Raw genomic sequence first — 23,838 nt, 5'->3', positions numbered from 1 at the left:
GGTGGGGTGGGTGGGTGGGAAATGCTTGAGAATGTGATCATGTTTCATGTTTTACCCTAAATATGGGTGTAACATAAAACATGGTCAGAAAGGTGGACTATTATTTTAATACTGTACCCCAGAAAATGGGTACTCCATAAAATATATAATGAACTAATCAGACATTTTAAACTTTTGAATAAGAAAGTAAAACATAAATTACTACTGAAACTGGTCCATCTTGGTTACAGTGATTAGATGTTCATTCCAAGCATCCAATCATATACAGGGAAGTAAAAAAAAAACCCAGAACATTGGAAGCTTGTAGTGCACATATGAACTGTACTAAGAACTCTCTGTGTGTTTTCTGGGAGCGCTTGAGCTACTGGCATACACCTACATATTGATACAAGTATGAGCGATTAGGAAATCTGTGTATATGGACATGGATAAAATAATAATATATGAATAAAAACTTTATATGAATAAAAACTAGCATTTCTGAGACAATATCTGCATTGAAAAAAAGTGAAACTAGATTGAAAGAAAGACAACATTTTATTAAGACTCTGTTCTGCATTAAAAGTTCATATATAAAGGATTGATTAGACCAGTGTAAAAGTTCTTCAGTGTATGTTGACATCCATATAAAACAAAAACAAAATTAATTCATTGCAGCAAGTAAAAATAACATCATCCTCCATTTACCTACCCTGTATTTGTTTTCCCCAATCTGCTCCACTTGGAATCGCTTGGCACACTTACATTTAGCCACTTGTCGAGTCACCTGTAACAGTAAACCATAATGCTTTCACTACTTAAATACTCTTAGCCAATTGCGACATAAAAGGAATGAACAGAAAATGTGAACTTAAAAGAACAGAAAAAGATATTGAACAATACCTCGTCTTCAATTTTGTCAGCATCAGTCACAGGTTTGTAAGCATCTTTGTTCGGGTGAAGTGCTGCTACAAACTCATAATAGTCAATGTAACCATCACCATCACGATCAAAGATGTCAGCCACAGCGCTCATCTCTAGGCGGCTGGTAGGAAATTCTGCCAGACAAAATAGAACAGAATATTTACTGTCTACGAAGAATAGGTCATTGACAGCCATGATATAGCATTTACTCCAGGAGAGGACAATTTTTTTCCCCCCAATAGAGTGGGAAGGCTTACAACTTCTGCTAGGTTTTAGTTCCTGTTTCTGTTCACATTGAGAATGGCACTTTCTTTTGTATCCTGGAGATGGAAAGTAAATAAAGGGAAATCTCCCCAGTGGGGGGGGGGGGAAAAACATTAAAACCTGACAGTTCTATCTCTTCAACATTTTAAGAATTACTCAATAAAGAGTTTGAATAGAGTCCCACAAAGATTTCCTTAAAGTTCTGCAAAATATTTAACAAACAACCAACTTTATGCTTTGTCAATTTATATCATTTTCTTGGACATGGGGTTTGGTTTACTAAAGGCAACTGGACAGTTGCACTTTGCAATATAATTTTCTCTTAGTTTAGTGAATGAGGTGAAGCTCTGCTGACTTCCATCATCCAATCATATGCAAGCAAAGCACTGTTTTTTCTTTACCTTGCACGTGATTGGGTATCCGTTCCAAAGTTAATTTTTACATCATTCACTAAGTTAAGGAAACATTTCCCTTGCAAAGTGAACAGTCTATTTTCCTTTAGTTAATAAACTCCAACATGTCCATTCTGCAACAAGATCTGTCAAAGAATAAGTGTTGATATGCTGTTTCAAAGACTGAATAAGGGATCTTCCTGTATAAATAATAAAATGTTGTAAATAATAATATATATGTGTACTTAAAAATATGTAAACCCTAAATCAGTTTATTAGCATGTTTGGTATCATGCCTCACTATATATTTTTCTTAAGCAAATAGTTTTTTTGTGATTCTGTTGCAAGGTTTTTTTTACTTAGAGAACCTGTCAGTAACAGCACTTCCTGTTACAGGATGACAACGCTTAGCTACAGCCTCACAATTAGCAGCAGTGTTGTCACTTTAATGAGTTAAAGATGGCAGAAGTCAGTACAAAGCACACCGTTTAGCAAGAAGTTAAAGCTATTAAGTTATTTGACTCTATTCAAGCAAAGTATGTATCAAAATGCGAATAGGAACACTCCTTATTTTCTTCGCGCAAACAAACAGATTCAGACTCTGGAATGCAGCTGCCATGTGCAAGGAAAATGTAAATCTGGTTATTGACAACACAATAATAAAGAAATTTCCCCAAACATCTACACTTTTGTCCTCAGTTGTGTAGTAGCCGATTACAACTCATCACAATTTCTCATTAACTGGTCTTACTTCAGCAAAGTAAATTCTGATTGGCTGCTCTTGGTTACTGCACTTAAGAATAAAAACGTTTTTTTTACTATTTGACATATGAACACACTGTAGTAATGTAGACTATAGTGTTGAATGCACAATAAGAAGACATCATACATTGCAATATATTTGGGGAATCTGGCACACCAAATAGACCAGTACAAATCAGTGAGGTCAAGTCAAACATTCCTTTGACAGATTTTTAAAATACTAAAGATGCAGCTCACAGATATTACTCTAGCTTAGATCCATAACAGAGCAATTTAGTGTTACAGCAAATCTGGTAGAGAAAAGCAGAGGCTGCATAAGTGTAACATCTGCTTAGTAACCAGCTGCAATAAGACCAAATGTGTGCTGGCAAAGGTCCTGAAACATCAATATCTGCAGGGTACTAATTAGTCGAGTTTCACCTGTATCCTCTTCTAAATAATACAGTATATTAAAACTATACCAAGATATCTTACTTGAAGAAAGAATTCCTTCTATAAATTCCTGCCGCGTTATCTTCCCGTCCTGATCTTTGTCTATCCTACGGAAGAAGTCCATTACCCGTGATTTCTTATGGTTCATCCACCTCATATATTTTTTTCGCCATATGTCAAAATCAAAGTTGGCAAACTCTTTGAGCTGTAATGAAAAACAAAGAGGTAAGGTATTTCACCAAAGCCTAGCTGTGATATGAATTAAGACTTGAGTAAGTGTAATTGTCCTTCTGGTTCAAATCTATCCAGTGAAAGCAATATGGAAATCGGCTCATGAGCCAATGATAATCTCACCATCATGTAAATTAGATTGTACCACCTTGGTTGGGTACTAGCAGATAGAATTACCCTCTGGGTTATTATTGAACTTGCAGTCTCAAGTGATAAGATTTCCGCACCACATTTTCTCCACCTCCTCCCATATGGTGCTTCCTGATTGCCAGGGAAGCCGGCTGCATGTTGTTTGGCCGGCTTAATTGTGGTTGGCCGGGAAACCGTCTTAAATAAAATATTAACCGTTCTGTAAGCAAAACTTAATTTTCTGGCAGTGCCCCTCCCGAGAATAGACTCTGGATCCGCCCCTGCTTGATACTAGAGTTTCTGAGCTATATAAAAGCAAACACATGCCTTAACTTGACAGCAACTACACAAAACTCAAATATCAATTTCGGGTGGTGGTAGAATTTAGTTAAATATCCCATAAAAAAACAAAACAAAAATTGGCCTGCAGGACATTTGGGAAAGTACAATACCTCTTCAAGCCTATCCAAAGCATCATTCAGATTTCTTCTTCTCTCTAGTGCCAAAAGCCACACATGTTGCCATTTGCTAACTAGTAAATTGACCCTTGGGTTTTTTGTTTCTAGTGCAGCTTGTGTGCCAGATGGATAAAGGTTAGGAGACGGTGAACCCTTTCCTGTTGAAACACAAAATGAGATGTCAGAATTCAGCCTTTATTAGAAAAAAATTGCTTTAAAACAGACAATATACTCAAAGCTTATATTTAAAGCAATAAAATGTTTATATAATCGGTCCTAAGAAGGTTATTAGCTGTTATTTTAGCACGAACAATGATTCTGTTAATACTGACATAAACCTACACACAAGTTTTTTTCCATCCAAAAAGAAACTGTATAATATATGAGATAACTTTTCCTTTATTAAATCTTTATAGCTGTAGAACTATCATCATGCAACTTAGTGACCTCAGCTATGTAATTTCTGTCTATTAATACTTACGGCCTGTTCTTCCTTTGCCTAAGATCGGGATTTGAGATTGCCCTGATGTAGATTCAGCTGCTTTCCTCTTGTAAGTCTTTGTGACTTTATCTACATCTGGCTGTTTTCTAGTCATTTCTTCCATAAATGCCTGAAACATTAAATAACGTATGTAAAAATGTGGCACAAAATCAACAGGCTGGAATGCAAAAGCCAGTAATTAGTTCTCTTGGAAGACCTTGTCAAAGGATTATATATTACCTGATGTTCTGCAATCAGAGCTTTCACTTCATCTATCTCCTCTGGGATGTCTTCCTTGTCTTTTTCATTGAGTGTAGCCTCTGCCCACTGTAACCATATCAGAAGAGATTCCAGCAACTCCTTTTTGGCTATCAATTCTCCCAATGCTACAGCCAGCCTCTGCTGATGCTGCTTTGCCCAGGTTAAGACCTAAGAAATGGTAAACCACATAAAAGATCAAAGCTGTGCACTGATCTGTTTTGTTTTGTCTTCATATAATTCCAAAGATTCTAATGTCAGTATGCATGAATACAGTTTTTAAAATGGTTTTAGAAGAACCTGTGTGTGTATAAAGTGTCCAAAAATGATTAATAACACTCTAAGCCCCCATTCACACCTATGCGTATTGTAATATGCGCGACCGTCGCGCGATTCCAAAGGCTACTTGGCAGTATACAAATGGAAAACGCCCTACAAAACGGACCAATACGCAGCAAAAAACGCTCCGGGACCTTTTCATGCGTGGGCCGTTTTGTAGTGCGTTCGGGACGGGCGGAAATACGGACAGGTGGGAACGATACCATTGACTACAATGCTATTTATTTTTTTGACCGTTTTGTAGAGCGTTCATCGAGCGTAGGACGCGCTACAAAACGGTCAGGTGTGAATGGGGCCTAACACGTTTTTGCTCTGTAAATTGAGCTGTCCATATACTAATAAACAAAATGGAATGATGAATCTCCCACTGCAACTATTGTATTTTGGCAACAGGTGCCCGCCACAGTCAGAATACATGAACAGTGACAGCAGCGGAAAATGACACTATTCAGCCAGGAACACATTCCCCAAATAAGACCTGTACCCTTTAGCTATTCATACTAAAGTGCTGGACACCAATTCTTGATAGGGCATTTGCAGGTACCCTGTTGAGGCTGTGCCATGCTGTGGAATCTCTTCTACAGGGCACCTGAAAATAATTGACTAAGTATCTACTGTTCTTGAAGCCTGATATGGCTACAGAAGGAACCCTGATGGCTTGTCCTGTCTCACACTCGGGAATATAGGTAATAGAAAAGATCAAGTTTGTTCCTATATACAGTATGTACCCAAGCAGGTATATTTATATGGGTGGATTGTTTGTGTGTACAATGGGGTCCACAAGAGATCAATGTCCAGCAAATTGACCATCAGTACTTTGAAAAGGTATACCATTTTCTCTGTAGTGTTGGAAAGAATGCAGAAGGGTTAGACCCTTTGGTACATTTTTTTGTCTTCGTTCCTGTTTGAGATATTTCTCCCAGACCTGTCGCCAGGGCAAGACATGAGAACATCTCAGCCCAAGATAGGCAGCAATAAACCCTGACAGAGGTTCTAACTCTTCCACACTGTATTCAAAACATAGTCTTGGCTGGAGCGCCACCTGAGAAAATATCATAGATATTTTTAACATATATAAAAGATGTATAAAAACTCACATACCTCCTCAAACCTTGCTCTTATGATGGTTATCCAGTGTTTAATAGTAGTAATGGAGTCCGGATGACAAACTGAAAGGATTGCTTCTCCCATACTTGCCCCATTATTCAGCTCAGTTCTTTTTTCCTCCACTTTTCTCATGAATTCCTAAAACAAGGAAATAATATATACATGTGATCACTCATGGCTCCCTATACAGCACGATCCAAAGAATAAAACTAATGAAGGAACTGTGAGTTTGGTAGGATTATTAGCTATCACAAGGCCTACAACAGTCAAGGAAGGTTGCTAGATTACACAAATATTTCTTATGATTTACTAATACAACTTTGGCTACAGTTCCCCTTTACAGTATTCCCTGATTTAAAGAATCATCAGCCATTTTTCACACTGTAACCAAGAGCATTAACAATCCAGGAATACAATGAGACATAGTATTCTTAAAAAATGAGATAATGCCCAATAATAATCTTAACCCTGAAGCTCTCCAGCTGTGGCCAAACTACTCCCATGATTCTCCTGGCCTATAAAACACCTTATGAACTAGTTCTTTGGAACTGTACCAAAAAGTGTTGATATATGACCATTACATAATCCAAGAATGCTATAATGACTTTTTTTTTCCCAAGCAAAGCATCCTTGCCTGTTGTTATTCGTTTAGTGTATACCTTGTCTGAGACCTAGAGTTAAGAGGTCTTTACATCATTTCTTAACCCAAAACCTAAAATGTATTAAAATCAGTGGGCTTTTCAAAAGGGAAATGAGCAATATGAAAACACACTAAAACCAGCAACAATCAATCAGCTATCAGCGTTCAATAATCTGAAACTTGAAATAACATTATCCAAGACTGTTGCACTATTTTATGGAATAAGGGCTCTTATAAAAGAGTGCTGGGAGCATCCCTACACCCAAAAGTTATGCTAAAATGTATTGTGCCAACCCAGGCAGAGGACCATCTTACTGGGGACATGAGGAAGAACAAGGGTTGTAGAGTCCCACTGGACAAAAACGAAAACCTATGTTCTTTTTAACATGACTCCACAAACCAAACACTTCACTGAGTGATTTGATTTATTGAGCTTGAACACGTGTCGGGCACTGTAAGTTGATGCCTAGGGTCACTAACCCTATGGGGGTGATTTACTAACCTAAACACACGCACGCACCAGGTGCGTGTGATTTTTACACAGCAAAGCGTATTTATCAACCAAAAAGTCTCTATAAGCATATTTCCACTAATGCCATATATAGAAAAATCATGCACATGATGCATATATAATGCTGCTTCACAGTTTAGACAAAAATGGTTAGCTCATACATTTACATTCCTGCATTCATCAACGCAAGCAACACAATGTAGAGCTAATTTACACAACATCACCTTGCAATTCAGGGCAGGGCTTTGCACAACACACCTGCTGGGTGTGTACACACTACAAAGGTGTTTAGATTCCACCCATAGATCATGCTGGGAGGGAACACACTACAGAGGTGTATACATGTTCGTGGTGTGTTTATAAGGTTAGTAAATCAACCCCTATGAGTCTTTATGTAGGACTGACCAAAAAGGCTGTACAATGAATAGACCCATGGATAATATGGAGCTGGTAGTGGAACAGAATTAGGCAAAGACAAGGAGGCTGTTTTTCTAAAGCAGTTAAGCATCATCAAATAATAAACTGTGTAGGGATTCACTTTAATTATACAATCCTCACATGATTGGGTATTCAAAGTAAACAAAAATGTGCTTCTCACATGATTGGATAATTGAAGCAAATATTCACACAATCTATTGTGAAGATTCTCAACTTCTTTAGTAAATCAGCTCATATATGTCTATTAAAGAAAAACATTTACCCTGATTTTTGAATGATTATCTGCAGCCGACATACAAAAAATAGGATTGTATCTAGTTTAGATCGTCACCAACTGAATATAGAATGCTAGGTGCACTAAAAACAAAAGACAGCCCAGGGAGCAGCCCCTACTGGTGGCCAAAACTCCAGGCACAGCTGTAAACAACTGCATTACATGGCATAGCAGTACAAATAACAAGAACAAATGTATTTATTTACACATACGGACAGCAACAAGCCAAAAGGCTGGGCCCTCCAATGAAACGCAAACAAAAAAATAATTTTACAGTGAATACAAAAATCCTAAAAATCATCAACTAGGACATCCCCAAGCAGTGTCGTTCTAGGTTGGGCAAAAAACAGAACAAACAAATAGAATAATTTTCTCAAAGAAAATTAATACAGGCCAGTCAAACTGCTTGGACAATGGTCTGCCAGATCCAGCATGAGCAACGTCCTTATGTGGGCCCTTTACAATCATGAACAGGGAGCCTGTCTTATGAAACCCAGCCATGTCATTCAAATACATCATAAGCACCCTGACTACATTCAAGGAATGTAGGGCCACTTTCTTAGGATGGACTGGCTTGGGAGAGAGCGATGGAAGCATGATGTCCTTGTTCAGGTGGAAAACTGATATCTTGAACAAGGCCCCTGAGAATACACAGAAGTAGGTGGCCTGGGCAACCTGAGGGTGAAAAAGGGTAACTCGAGGATGGGAGTGATACTGCCGGCGATGGCTTACAGGTATTGCAAAATGGCTCCCCCAGTTTCTTGCACCGTTGTACCACATATGGGACAAAAAAGGGAATCCTTGTCCTACAGGGCCCCAACAGAGGCCTGACCCCCTCTCTGACATTTCACCACCACATTGCCCACATATAATGAGACAGTGTAAGGTAGGTCCCCCATCAACAGTGGGAAAAATTGCTATACTCTCTGGCATAAAAAAAGGCTTTGGGCACCAACCGTGGGAGCCTTTAGCCATCAATACACAGGGGGGATTTTGCCAAACTGAAAAACTCAGTTATGGGTGCTCGTTCTGCCTCCCAGCTGTATCTTAAAGAAACAGTGGCTGCAAAGCACATTGGCCACCACACCAATCTCCCAGTAGTAACCTCACTATGGGGAATCATTTGGCCTCACTACTTGCCATGTATCTGTGTCCTAAAGAGGCAGGTGTTCCAAAAGGCCAGCGACCAAAATCTCATTTCCAGCAGTAACCCCACACTAGAGAAATGATGGAGCCCTCATTCACCCCATATATTAATGCCTTAGTGCAATAAGGGGAGATAGGGTAATGGTACAGAAAGGGTGGGGGGCAGACAGAAAGGAGCATTACTCACTGCACCTTTGCCAATGATATCCCATAACCACAGCCTTCTACTATGGTGACTGCAGACCACCAACCACTGGCCGGAGCCAATGGACTGGAGGCCTTTGAGAGGGGGCACTACAACAGATTATCAGGCAAGGGCTGGCTGGTCATATGTGCCCCCCAAGGCAAAAACCCCACAGGCTGCCCATAAGGAATTTGGGCCATTGCAACCGAACCTGCACAAAGCAAGGAGCTGTATGTGCTCGATGGCTACAGCTGGGGAAACTACCAGGATCTATATCATCCAACCTGTCACCCAGCTAGTGATTTGCTTGAAGAAAAGAAACAAAGGAAATCACAGAAAAAAAAATCTATATACTACCTCCTAGATGCCAGGCTAATAACTAAAATGTCCACAAGTCTGGAGAGAGTTTTGGCCACCAGCAGGGACTGCCCCTTGGGCTACCTTTAGATTTTTAGTGCACCTGGTGTCCTACTCCTGCAGCCAGTGGTTATCTAAAGCAAGGCTGTGTCTTCCAATGCACAAAGGAGAAAGGAATTAAAAAAAAAAAAAACAACTTACACTATACCAGAGCAATGAAAATATCAGGCTTTCATCTTCAATTAAACAGACAATTGTCCTTATATGTTCTCTTTGAAGGAAGAGAATGATTAAAGCAGATGTAGTTAGCACAGGACCTTTAAAGGGCCGAATGCTGTGAATTGGAGGACTTTCACATTTTGAATTTTTTGCAAAACCTAACTTTTAATCCACTCTACCATCCAAACCTATCTTATTTAGATTCCTTTCAAAATTTAAATATGCAAACCACGAAAATAAGCCTAGATAGATATATTGGCAATGATCTCAACAAACTTGTCCAAAGCATTACCAAGCATAAGATAACAAGATTGCTTCAGGAATTTATAAAAATAGTGAGGAGACGTAACACTTCTATTTTCTTTCCATTCAGTACTGCTGTTCCAAAATAAACATCATGCTTGTTGCCATTTAGAATGCCTTTGCCTAATAAAGTTGTCTTGGAAGCTGGAGATTTTTTTATACCTCACGTTTATGAGCTCGTGCAAGCCTTTCTCTTACTTAAACTGGATTTGCACTGAACTTTAACTCTATAAAGTTACAACAGAATGTTAATGCAGACACTAGAGGTGTCAGTACATGCCTTTAGCAGTCTTTTGGAGAATCACAGCAGCCCTGACACCTAGGGCATCGAATTATGTAAATTACACTTTAACTAAGTAGTCAGCATATTGGCCAACCCTTTTTGTGCCTCACTATAAGTCAGTTATCACATTTAGTGCCAATAATGGCCAACCTGAGTCAGGTAAATATGCTGGCTTCCTAATAAAAGTTTGCAATTAACAACAGTGGGAACTTAATTTGAGGTCCCAGAAGTCACCTCTAATATTTGTATTATTATAGGGTACATCTTATACTTGTTTTCAGTCAAAGATCAAAATATGTAATACATTACCGGCAAAAGTTTTAAAACATCTATAGAAATCATGGAATCAGGCAATCCTCTTTTTCTTATTTTGCCATCATAGCAATGGCTTTCTTACTGCCACCTGTCAAACCTGCAGTTTGAAGTCATCTCTTCACAGTTAAACTGAGACTTGCTTACTTTGATCAGTGTTAAGCTGTGCTTGAAGCTGTTGTCCTTTGAGCTGCCTATCATGCAAGCTGTTGAATCTCAGAAACTTGTATTTTTCAGTTTTATTCAGCTAAATTTCTTTTTTTTTTCACCTCTGGCTGTTTACTGCTAACCTTTGTACCATTTAGGGCTATTCACTGGACTTGAACTGCTTACATTTCAATAAAAACTGGAAAAATGGTGTTGTTCTAAAACTTTTGACCGGTAGCGTATATAGGGTAATAAGGAGGCATAAGATGCTTTAAAGGAGAACTATGAGGTGACTGCTTTTCACTCACCTCATAGTTCTAGCCGACGTGTGACAATGAGACTGTCACAGGTCGGCTCAGTAGATCGGGAGGTGAGCGAACACATACCGGCGTTCGCTCACCTCTCGATCCTGTCACAGCCCTCTGCCCTGACAGGGGAGGAGCTGGATTCCCCCTTCCCCGCTCCGTTCCGCCAGCGCTGACTGGCGGATCGGACGGGGGAGGGGGCGGGTACAGCTGGCTCTGCCTCTAGATAGGCAGAGCCAGCTGTCAGTCACGCAGCTGGGCGGATCCAGACATAATTGTCGGGATCCGCTTCAGCTGCGTCGTCTCAGTATAACGCAAGCAGTAGCTCATGGTATACTGAGCTTAGGGTGATGGGAGGACGCTAGTTTGTGTCCTCCCGTTACCCTTTGGAGAACTATGGGGAAAAGCCTTAACCCCATAGTTCTCCTTTAAACAAAATATCCCTGACTGCATGTCTTTACCTCCCTCATGTCACCTCCTACCTCTGACAACATATGATGCCTTTGATAAGCCACTGGTATGTGACGATAACTAACAGGTTTTATGTTCTTTACTATTAAGTGGCAGTAAAACCTCACTGGAAATAGTTGCCCATCCATCAATGGTAAAACAAAAGAAGAGTGTCTAAGAATGAGTGATAACATGAAAGCCCATTTCTTGCGGAAAATCAATTAAGAAATTTAAAGTGACAATAAACTCAGAAGTTAAATCCTAAAAATTAATTCAAGCTCCATAACTATTAACAAAAATTAGGGATGCACAGATACTTTTCGAGTACCAGTGCAGATACTTGTTTTTTTCATGAGAACTACCGAGGTTGCAGCGGTTGCAGCTGGGACCTAGCTCTGGCGCTCCACCACTGTCCTGAAAACATTAGTCTGTATTGTTTTAGAAAAACTGTCACATGACAATAAACAAAAATGTATCAGTACTCGTACTTGTAAGTACTCGGCAAGTACCAGTACTCGTAGTCGCTAAACTGGTATCTGTGCATCCCTTTATTTATATTTATAAAAACAAAATCGTACATTAAAACAGAGATGTACAAATCCCAGGAGCTCCGTGTGCTCCTTACAAATGACAGCTGCCTCCTAATTTTTGAATTTTTCTCTAGTGTAGTCTTGGAGCTCAAAAGTATCGGTACATGTACTCGTACTTGTACCGAGTACTGTACTTGGTATCTGTGCAACCCTAACAAAAATGTATCTGATTTGTGTATCACTCCGCTGTAGATCCTCAAATCATCTTTGAATTTATGCTGACACTGTCCTTCCTTATGGAGGGTGGCTACTTTTGTTCCCCACGGTCCCTGTGCGTGTCGTAAAGTAACTACTGCTCCAAGCTCGCTCCTGTGATGGACTACAATCTCAGTACAAATGATTAAACTAAATGTGAGATTGTAATCTACCATGGCAGTGAGCCTGGAGCGGTGTCTTTTTTACAACACACACAGGGACTAGGGGGAACAAAAGTAGTCACCCTCCTGAAGGAAGGACAATGTCATCATGAATAAAGATTTGAGGATCTAAAGCTGAGTGAGGAGTCAATGTTTTTCCCCATAGTTCTCCTTAGGGTAACGGGAGGACACAAACTAGCGTCCTCCCATTACCCTAAGCTCAGTATACCGCGAGCTACAGCTCGTATACTGAGATGCCGCAGCCAGAGCGGATCCCGACTTAGACGACGGGATCCGCCCAGCTGCGTGAGTGACAGCTGGCTCTGCCTATCTAGAGGCAGAGCCAGCTGTACCCGCCCCCTCCCCGTCCGTTCCGCCAGTCAGCGCTGGCAGATCGGAGCGGGGAGAGGGGAATCCAGCCCCTCCCCCTGTCACGGCAGAGAGCCGTGACGGGATCGAGAGGTGAGCGAACCCGGTATGTGTTCGCTCACCTCCCGATCTACTGAGCCGACCTGTGACAGTCTCATTGTCACAGGTCGGCTAGAACTATGAGGTGAGTGAAAAGCACTCACTTCATAGTTCTCCTTTAAGGTACCTTAATGCATTTTTAAGATATAACTCCAAGTTTAGTATCACACTAAGTTTCTATAACACATTTTTCTTTTAAATGTTTAAAAGTTTAAAACCTTTTAAAGTGAGTCCTATCTGTCTCATTCCAACAAGGACACAGATATATTAATAACCAAACGGGTAAAACATGCAATTGTTTGTCTTAAATATAAACATGTCTTTATTTCATTTTAATTAATAAACATACATAAATTATTTTATGTGGGTCCCCTGCAACTAAGGTAATAATGTATTAGGGTAATTCTGAATGTGCAAGGTATTCTAATTGTAATGTGAAATAATGAAAAGACTTGACAACTTTTAGCCCAAGCATGAGCTTTAACCTTATGAAAAAATACAGAAGCAAAGCCACATGAAACACAAAATACAATTTTTGTGTATATACATATTTTCTTTAGTGCTGGAATGAAGAAAAACCCTAAATTAATAACACATTCTTTTTAGCTTATGCATGACTTTGTGCTTACCTTGTGCTGTTCAATTAGTGTCTTTAGAGACTCTTCATCATCGGGGAGGACCCCGTGAAATCTCAGGGTCTGCTCTGCCTCAGCCAGCCACTCCAACAAGACATGCACAGCCGAGTGAAACTCCTCTGCCTGGAATAAGACATAATCTGTAACGTGCAATTTATTCTATCCAAATACTTTATTCTTTATAAAGTTATGTACTTACACAGCAAACTGACCCATCTTCCCACTGAACACATTCATAACACCTTCATAAATAATACCCTGACTGCAAATAAGAACTATAAAGCACACCTTATTTGGCAGAAAGCATGTGATTTATAAACAAAACATGTCTTCTTTCAATTAAGAGTCTTTGCATAAGCTGAGCTGTAAATCTGCCAGGCTAGCTCTTACTGAATTTTCACTAGTGTAAACTGTTTCCCATCAGAGTTTAGTCCAGAGACCAGGCTGGTATATTCACTCATCACTTGCTGATAAATGACCTCTTAAATGTAGTACAGGACAGGCATTCATGTTATGACTGATCTATAATCCCTACATGAGCCCACCTGGCGCAGTGCGTCTTCCAGTCGGGTCTGTTTGGATACAGATAAAGTGCACACAGTTTCCCAGCGGGTGCCTAATTCCTGCATTTGGGCTTTCACCCAAGACGAGTCATCACGACTTCCTTCAATTAACTCTCTGGACGAACGCTTGAGGGCCTGGATACTGCTGCTTCTCTTTCCCAGCTCTTTTTGAAAAACCTAAGAGAGAAAGATGACTTTACTGAAATGTAAGACACAAGATAAATTGGCCTCTACATCTTTAATCCTCGTTATTCTTCCATGATTTAAAATCTCTACAGCCACGATAGATACAGCAACAAAACCCCCTTTTTTGTAGTAAAGTGGGGGTGAGTTAGAACCTCTGCGATGATGTTATTAAAGTCTGTGCTGTTCTTTGTATGTATTAAGTGACATGTTTGTCTGAGTAGGATTGTGGATGTAGGTAAGCAGGAGTGTAAGAGTGTGTATGTATCTTTGAATCAAGTAATTTTATGAAATTTTTGTATAGGTAACCATACATAAATAGTTATTCCATATCCACATCTGCATATTACAAGATGACATCCATCCATAGGCACTACAGAAGATCTTAGAATTCTGAAATGTGCTGCAGATATAGAAAACAATGGACATACATACTGTACAAGGACCAATGGGGTTTTACAGCGTAGTGCCAACTCCAGGGTCGATGAATAATGACATAGCACATCATCTTTTGGAGATGGCAAGGAAAACAATCTCAACAAACCAAACGCAACATCAAACAAACAACCCACCCTATCCGTTATGAGGCAAATACATATGTAGAAAACTTGTATAATGCATGCAAACTTGTGTATTAGAGTTGTAATAACAAAGGTATATGGATCAAACACTTTGTGAGCCAGTTTTTGTATTAATTGAAATAAATATTGGGTAACAAGAACAAAGGGGTGCTAACTCTGGTACCGCCAACCTTGGAACCCATAGTCCCTAGTGAGAACACTAAGTTTTCCTCTGGTGGCATAACATTAACCTGTTTTCACCTGGTTAATGTTATGCCACAAAAAGCCATGTGTTCTGAAGTGTAAGTATATGTCATTGGATAATTGGGATGTTTGTGAATGTGTGCCTGTGACCAGCGTGTAGAGTGTAAGTGAATAGGAGTGTGTTTATATACTGTATGTGTGTGTGGTATATGTGTAAGAATGCATGTGAGGTATGTATGTAGATATGTGCATGTTTCTAGGTAGGTAGTGCATATGAGAATATGTAAGAGTGTATTTAGATAGAAGTGTGTAAATGTATGTGTGTGTGTCGGAGTGCACAGACTTGTATTTGTGTGTAAGTATATTATGTGTGTGTGTGTGATACCACAGATGTGCAAGTATGCACTGGCATATACGTGGAAGAAAAGCTGGCACCCTTCAGCTTTTGCTTAAAAGATTGGTTCAAACAGTGATTATAAATGAGGTGAGACATGCACCTATACCACCAGAGATGGGCAACCTACAGCTCTGCAGCTTAAAAGGAAGGGTGAGGTGCGTGTGGTAATGCTGTACTAAAAAAACTACTGCAGAAAACAACAAAAAAGATCTGTATCTCTACAGCTTCAATACACATTAAAGTCAGGTTCAAGTACTAATCTAAATTGCATTTTATTGAACTGTATATATAACAGAGATTTGAAAGAAAAAGAAGTAGCTTGAAGTTGAACATTACTTTGTGGTTGTCAAAGAGATTCATCACTATGTCAATATCTCCATGTACTGGTTGATCTTCAGCCAACTGTGGTTCCACTCTGTACAGCCAGTCAATAAGAGCCTGCAAAGCATCTGTAAACTGGCCAGAGAACAGCAGTGCTTCCTCCAGCTTGTTTTGTCTAGGTCACAAAAAACAAAACAATAAAAAAACAAATTTTAAAGAGAAATCCTGATACTGTATACTACATATAGCAAGACACATCAGTTTGTCTTTTACATCTGCTTTATGCCCCTTTCACACGGCCGGTTGTCAGTTTTTCAGGCTGACCCTGATTGGATGCCCAATACAAGTCTATGGGCTGCGTGTTAATGGACGAGCGTCCGCTTATACCCGGTTACCCCTGACTCCGACCAGGTCTGGAAAAACAAATGGAACAGTGTTTTGTTTCGCTGGATTGGGCCAGATCGGAGGATAATCTTATTTTAAATGGAGACATGGGGTCCGACATGGGGTCTGCTAATTGCACATTTTTCCTCCACCGAGGTAAGTTATTACCTTTTTGGTAACTTTTTTTATGTTTTTGCATATATCTACTGCTCGCTAGCAGTAGATATATGTAAAAACAAAAGTGACTTTAATACGGCTTTAAATAAGAACTGAAGCCAAAACATCTTTTTAATTACAGATAGGTAAGGGAGGTTTATAACCCCTGTCTGCTTTTTTGACATTGAGGAGATTTCCATTACTTCCCATCCACAACAGGCACTGAGAGGAAATCCCTCCAAAGAGAGGGAAACCCCTGGTGGTCAGCAGGATCCCCTTAACTAGTGTCCACGTTGGAAGATTTCCAATCTATTCCTGTTCTGATAACAACCCAAAATTTGGGATCTTCTTTCACTTTGACTGATAACAGTCACCAGGACAAATAGAGAAGATGATTCTCCCTAATGGAGACACAAACAGCAGGTATCTAATCCCTCTCCACTCTATGCAAAACTAAAAAAAGGTTTCAGCTTCAGTTGCACTTTAATGACGGGCCTAAAATGTCAGCACTGCAGATATCATAAATGATAAAACTGGAACAGTCCAGCTCATATGTTGCGCGAGGTATGAGGTTTTTGGCTACTGGTACAGTTTGTATTGATTTTGTGAACCGGACATTGGTATACTTTAGCCTTCCCAATCTCCATGGGTAGCAGCGGGAAAAGGGCAGCCCAAAGTGTCTTTTTTTTTAGAAGGTAACTAAAAGTATTGACAGAATAAGTTAAACACAAAAAAGTATGGGCAATCACCTACTGCAACTCTACATTTTTGTAGGTCATGACAAGTACACACTGAGTATATGTGAAAACACAGTGAATACAATCTCATACAATTTTTAATATGGCAATGTATTTCAAAAGTCGAATTTGCAGCGTTCATTGAAATAATGCCGGTTGCTTCTCTCATGAAGGTCATTTTACAGGCTTTCTTGTACTTGTATGGGGTGACAATACTCTGCCGCTGTATCCCAACTGCTCTCCTGCATTGTCACCCTGTCATCATAAGTGACTGCGATGATGCACATTGCACAGACATGTTCTGCTGTTGTCACCATCAAAAAAACGGTCCAAATAAATGATATAACTGGAGCACATCTATGTAGGCAGGAAGCAGCAGCAAAAAGACTGCAGGAATCAGCAGCACGGAGATGACAAAAACTTGTGAACATAGTAGAAAAACATGGCAGTTATTTATGACACCTGTTTAGTAAATTATTGTCTTCCAGTTAAAGTGGAAGTTAAGTTGTTAAAAAAAAAACAACTGCTGACAATAGAGACTGGTTAAGTCTCTTCTACCATAAGAGCACCTAGCTGCCTGTCAGTATTTTTTTTTTCCTGTACACTGAGCTGCGCAGCTCAGTGCACAGACTTGGCATGCCGAGATGAAGTAACTTGTGTGCGCATGGGAGTTATGTCAGTGGGGGCCAGCCAATCAAGTGGCTGGAGACTCAAAATCAGGGAAAAAACTGGGCGAAGATAGAAAAGCGTGTGCGAGAGGAGCGCAGTGCTGGAGGGGGTCTCTTTGGCAGGTGTGCCTGCCATAATGTGCTAATATGCTGTGCAAACTAGTACATTATAGCTAAAAGCTCCAGTGGGCCCCTTTATATTTGCTTTGAGGCAGAGGTAGGCAACCTCAGCCCTCCAGCTGTAGTGAAACTACAAAACCAATCATGCCTTTGCTTCTTGGAGTCATGCCTGTGGTTGTCTGAGTCTTGCAATGCCTCATGCTACTTGTACTTCCACAACAGCTGAAGTGCGCAGGTTGCCTACCCTTGAGTTAGATTTTAGATCTACATTTGACTTGACTTTATTAATAAATAATGCTCTTGCTGCACAAGAGATATGAGATCTTCATCCTTCAGGAACTAGGATGTGTATTGGACATTTACAGAAGGACAAAACAGTCTGACAGTAGAGTAATGTAATTCACTTTTAAACTTTTAATCACTCTGAGTGAGTTTTCTTAAACCGTAGCTTTGTGGCTTTTCAAAATATATTATCTTCTTTTATTTCATTAATATTTGAGTTTAGGGCCAACATCACTTTCACCACAATGCTTCCTACCTCTCCACTGATTTCCCACAGACTGTGTCCCATTTGTCTCTTATCTCGCTGAGCATGTCATCGAGTTTATGAATGTCATCATTCAGCGTTGCTTTCTCTTTCAAGGAGCGCCCACTCCTAGCGGTGGAATCGTAGACAGAATGTTTGGCACCCAGGGTTTTCTGAAATTCCTGTGGATTACAATTAAAACAACACTAGTGCAATTCTGTAATTCAACATATAGATGGTATAGGCAATAGCAAGACAACAGTTGTAACAGCAAAGACATTCCCTATAGTGCTTTGCCACAAGGAATTTGTAACAAATCCTTTTGGCAACAAAAATTGGAACAATAAAGACGTAAATCAAGATGGAGCATACATAGCCATAATACATCATTGTAGCAAAGTCTGGATGGAAAGTTTTGCTCATAAAGTCTATTATCCAGACTCATGCGTTCCAGTCTTATACAGATATGTAGTACAGATTACTTCATTAGTTTGTTCTAGGTTGTGCCAGAGAAATATTTTTCTTCTTTTAGTGGAGTGATATAATATATGTGTTACCAAATGCACTGGCCAGTCATCAGAAGTAGTCAGAGCCTTTCAAAACGTGAAGTGGTGTTTTCTATTAAATGCTAAATTCAGCACTTTCTATAGCCATCCATCAGATTAAACACTGACCACAGGCAACGAGGAAGAAAAGACTGATCTGTAATTTATACTCTGTACTTTGATTTGTTCAGTCCAGCAAACTCTTGAACACCATCTAAGATGTCTATTGTTACATTAGGAAAACCTTAGGAAAAAATGTTCCCCTGACCTGAGGTGTTAAGGAAAATCTAAAAGGCACAGCTACTTGCCCCCTGTCACTACTCTTTGGAAAGCTGTCGAGTTATAACCAAATAATATTTATTATTAAATGCTTCAAAATGATTTTCAACAATTTAAATACTTTTATTAGGAAATGTAAAATGAATGCACTTAGGAGTTCATTTAAAAAATGCAGGAATCTAACATATTAACCCTTGCACTGGGGCTACCCCCAAACTGCAAGGGTTAACTGCTCGTTATGGTCTAGACGCTCAAATAAAAAAAAATAATACATACTCACCTGACCCGCAGTCTTGTCCGGCTGCCAGACTGGTCCCAGCAGCCTCTTCTCCCCCAGGCTCTGGCTGTCTAAGCCCCGCTGATGTCATCATGTCTAATGAAGGTCCGTCTACCTGCATTAGATGTGAGGACACCAAGGGAAATACTACAGCTGGAGTGGACGGCAAGAGAGGTGAGCTCAGGGACACTGGATCAGGTGAGTATATCTTCTGTATTCTGGCCCCTACACCAAAATTAGCAGTTAACCCCTGCAGTGCAGGGGTTGCCCCACTGCAAGTGTTCATTTTTTAAATTACTGGAGTTCCTCTTTGAAGGCTAGTAGGCTGTTCACGGCAAGGGAATGCCCCCTCAGCTTAGTGAATGTGGTGAAAAATCGACTTTGTAAAGAATACCCAACTATGTGCAGGGAAAATAAAAAAAGCGGTATTTTTGCTTGCACGTGATTTGGATGATGGAAGTCAGCAGAGCTTCATCTCATTCACTAGGCTAAGGGAAAATGATCGTGCAAAGTGAACAGTCTATTTGCCATTAGTAAATCAACCCCTTTGTCTCAAAAGTGAAAAAAGTCAGGCTGAGATATGTTCCCAATGTTAAACTATTGGGACATAGTCACGCTTATTTGATAAAGCAATGCAAGAGACAATGAGAAAAGAAATAGGAATTTAGTGACAGTCAATAAAAATGTTATCTTGTACCGACTTTACTTTAGCTATTGGAAATCTGGATGGTTGGTATGGGCTAGTACACTATGGGGTCTATTCACAAAAGGGTGAAGAGTTTGGAGAAGGCAGGAGAAATGAACAATCTAGGACAAAATAGCTAAACTCGAAAGTGAGCTGAATTGCAGAATTTCTCCAAATCAGCTTTTTTGGCCTAGATTGTTCACTTCTCCTGTCTTCTCCAAACTCTTCACCTTTTTTTGAATAGACCACTATATGTTTCTTGTATTCTTGGTTTGAATTCAGGAGCAACATGATGTATAATGTAGTCACCAATTCCTTACAAGTGTCCATGTTGTGCTGGGGGAGTGTGACATTAAGACACCCTATTAGTGCATGTCATTTAAGAGAAAGTGTATTTTTAGTGAGCACATATTTTTATTGCTGTGGTTCCCTTTACATAATTTTATTATGACTTTCACATTTTGAAAAGTTTATTTTCTATTATTGTGTTTATGGGTATCTATGGTCAAAAACTAAAAATAAATATGTATTTGTATACTGAATTTCCATAAGTTCTATCCCATGCCTAATAACCATATTGATCTAGAAGTTTGTAAACTGACTTATTGAAGATGTCCATAGGATGTACCTCCTCAATGCCCTGACACAATTTCACTCAGCCCTGTGGATGTGTCACAACTCTAACTAAGCCTGCTGTCTGAACTACAACTCAACGTCTCAACTTCCCACAATGTAACATTATCATTGTTTGCTAGAAGCAGTTCATGATGGGCTATGTAGTCTTGAGAAATTCAGATTACATCATATCAAGCAACAGGGAAAAATGAACAGTAGCAAATTATTTCATATTTTTCTTGACCTTTTACGTCACTGACCTTATGTGCTACCAGTTGAGTCTTGATTTTGTCTGGGTCATTTGCAATCTCAAGTTCTGAATCTAAGGAATTTTCTGATTCTTCCAGCCATTCCATAAGTTTGTTAAAGGCTTCCTGGAACTGTGACAAATCATGAAAAATGTGATGCAAAATAATTTTTCTTACAGTACAACTGAAACAATATAGCAATGTAACAGACTCTGACGGCTATACGGTACCTGCTTGGATCTTTTTCGGGCATCATCTAATGCTCGTCCTCTTTCTAGTGAGCGTTGGACAATGTTTTCCCATCTGCTTTGTACACTGATCAGTAAATTCTTGATTATTACTACATCCTCTTTTTGGCTGAAATATTTTAAATGGGTTCCAGTTTTATCCAACTCCATGATCTGATCTTTGTGCGAATTAACTTCGGTAACAAACACCTACAACCAAACACAATGACATGTACAGATGCTTATGCAGCAAGTAAAAAAATAAAATTAGCACGTAGGGCTTTTGCACTTTTCCTGCCATTTTCAGGGCTCTCCAGAACTGGATGCCCACTCAGGGGAAGCATTAGAAAGCTTTGCTGCAGCACAAAGCAAGCTGAATGTACCACTGATTTCTTGTGTGTATTCATCAAATTAGCCCAATGTGATGTTTTTCACCTGCAGGTGCAAAGGAGGATTAGCAGGCATTATATGCTACTGTGTACAAGCCCTAAAATAATTTAGCACAAAGTTAACCTACAACTTTTAGGAAAATGACTACTTTCTTGTACCTCTGCGCCCATCCATTTAAACTTCAGAATTAAACTGACCTCCTCTGAACTTCTCTAAGTGAGCAGCTGGGCACAAAATGCTCAAGAGTTTTCCATATCACTAATCTGTTTAAAAATATACCCAGTACATGACTCATACAACAATATCTTAAATATTGCATGATTTGGAAATAATTATTAAATTCCTAGGGGTTGATGTATAAAACTTCACCCCACATATACAGTATCTGGGTGAATGCCGGTCGCATTACTTAACTGTCACTAGATGGAGGCGGGGAGCACAGCAATTTTCTCTGCACCTCGGCTCCATATAGTGGCAGTAATGCCGTGTGAATGACATTCACCCAGCTATACACTGGGCAGAAATTTTATACATCAGTCCCCAAGTGTTTGTCCAGTACAGGTTTTTAGAAACCAAGCTTAAGTCAGCTAATGTGATTCAATGATGTGTATGGCCAGCAAAAATATATTTCAAGTGCCCTTCTTTAATAAAAAACAGAAGCATGCTTTGCAGGTTAAATCTGTAAGAACGCCACATGAGGAGTCATGCATTTAGTTGTCATACACACCTTATGTTCATCAATCTGAAATAATACTGTATCCAAAACAAGACTTGCTGGAGAAGCCATAGTTAGCGTCTGCTCTGCTTGAGTTAGCCAGTTAATAAAGTCTTGAAGAGAATTGTGAAATCCTGTTGCCACATTTAGTGCTTCCTCAAGTTTTGTCTATATGTAAAAAAGAGAAAAGTTAAGAATGACACCAGACTCGTTCAGCTTGTAGGTCTATTCCTGTGCTTAAATATTGAGGTTTGCAGCACTGAAGTAGCCTTGTTCACATTTTACTATATTTTAACTAGCAAAAATAACAGCCTAGGCAATTAACTAAGAGAGATGACTACAATGTTTAATGTTCAAAGGTCAAAAAAAGGAGCGCTGCTTTGTAGAAATGTGGTTTGTGTTTACAGGTGGCCCTCAGTTTACGGTTCACTGATTCAAAATAGCACCCTTTTCTGGGAGTGTTGTAAATTGAAACCAAATATATACAGGGTTATTCACAAAAGGGTGAAGAGTTTGGAGAAGCCAGGAGAAGTGAACAATCTAGGACAACATAGCTGACCTGGAAAGTGAGCTGAATTGGAGAGGTTTTCCAAATCAGCTATTTTGGCCTAGATCGTTCACTTCTCATTCCTAAAAGTTAAGAATGACACCAGACTCGTTCAGCTTGTAGGTCTATTCCTGTGCTTAAATATTGAGGTTTGCAGCACTGAAGTAGCCTTGTTCACATTTTACTATATTTTAACTAGCAAAAATAACAGCCTAGGCAATTAACTAAGAGAGATGACTACAATGTTTAATGTTCAAAGGTCAAAAAAAGGAGCGCTGCTTTGTAGAAATGTGGTTTGTGTTTACAGGTGGCCCTCAGTTTACGGTTCACTGATTCAAAATAGCACCCTTTTCTGGGAGTGTTGTAAATTGAAACCAAATATATACAGGGTTATTCACAAAAGGGTGAAGAGTTTGGAGAAGCCAGGAGAAGTGAACAATCTAGGACAACATAGCTGACCTGGAAAGTGAGCTGAATTGGAGAGGTTTTCCAAATCAGCTATTTTGGCCTAGATCGTTCACTTCTCATTCCTTCTCCAAACTCTTCACCCTTTTGTGAATAACCATGATAATCTATGTCAATGGGAAGTGAGGGAGTTAGGTTCCAGACCTCTCTCAAAACAAGGAATGGTTCTAAACAGAAACTGGTGTAAACTGAAACCCAGTAAATGTAAATCAGTGTAAAGTGAGGAAGTTAGGCTCCAAACCTCTCTCAAAATTGACATAAGTAACATAATACAGGTACATTTTATTAAAAGCTCCTTCTATGAGCTCATGCAGCAGCTTTAAATATAATGTACCTGTATTTTATTAACTTATGTCAATTTTAAGGTCTAGAACATAACTACCTTGCTTCCCATTGACTTACATTAAAAACTGGATATCAACTTACATCTATTTACAACCATTCCCTCAGGAACCTAATCGGTCTCAGGGGGGCTGTGCAGGATCTGTGGTGGGCTCTGCAGGGTCTCAGGGGGGCTTTGCAGGATCTGTGGCGAGCTCTACGAGGTCTATGGTGGGCAGATCCGACCACAGATCCTGCACAGCCCTCCTGAGACCCTGCAGAGCCCCCACAGATCCTGCACAGCCCCCCTGAGGCACTGCAAGACCCCCAC

General features: G+C 39.7%; 1 protein-coding gene across 2 annotated transcripts in view; it reads right to left on the bottom strand.

Annotated features, from left to right (window-relative positions):
- The window catches only part of DST (dystonin), a 404,726-nt gene that overhangs the window by 14,188 nt on the left and 366,700 nt on the right, over positions 1-23,838 (bottom strand). For both annotated transcript variants that reach the window (XM_018560544.1, XM_018560545.1), the window contains 14 exons: positions 22,187-22,342; positions 21,073-21,279; positions 20,855-20,974; positions 18,206-18,375; positions 15,618-15,777; positions 13,920-14,114; positions 13,369-13,497; positions 5,751-5,894; positions 4,293-4,481; positions 4,053-4,182; positions 3,566-3,729; positions 2,796-2,958; positions 883-1,037; positions 692-766 (listed from right to left, as the gene is read on the bottom strand). In XM_018560544.1, the coding sequence (XP_018416046.1) occupies positions 692-766; positions 883-1,037; positions 2,796-2,958; positions 3,566-3,729; positions 4,053-4,182; positions 4,293-4,481; positions 5,751-5,894; positions 13,369-13,497; positions 13,920-14,114; positions 15,618-15,777; positions 18,206-18,375; positions 20,855-20,974; positions 21,073-21,279; positions 22,187-22,342 (2,157 nt within the window). The remainder of the gene's footprint in view (positions 1-691; positions 767-882; positions 1,038-2,795; positions 2,959-3,565; positions 3,730-4,052; positions 4,183-4,292; positions 4,482-5,750; positions 5,895-13,368; positions 13,498-13,919; positions 14,115-15,617; positions 15,778-18,205; positions 18,376-20,854; positions 20,975-21,072; positions 21,280-22,186; positions 22,343-23,838) is intronic.

Source organism: Nanorana parkeri, unplaced genomic scaffold (genome assembly GCF_000935625.1).
Source record: "Nanorana parkeri isolate BGI_ZX_2015 unplaced genomic scaffold, ASM93562v1 scaffold464, whole genome shotgun sequence".
NCBI lineage: Eukaryota > Metazoa > Chordata > Amphibia > Anura > Dicroglossidae > Nanorana > Nanorana parkeri.
The sequence above is the reverse complement of the archived record's forward strand: the minus strand, read 5'-3'. Positions and strand labels throughout refer to the sequence as shown.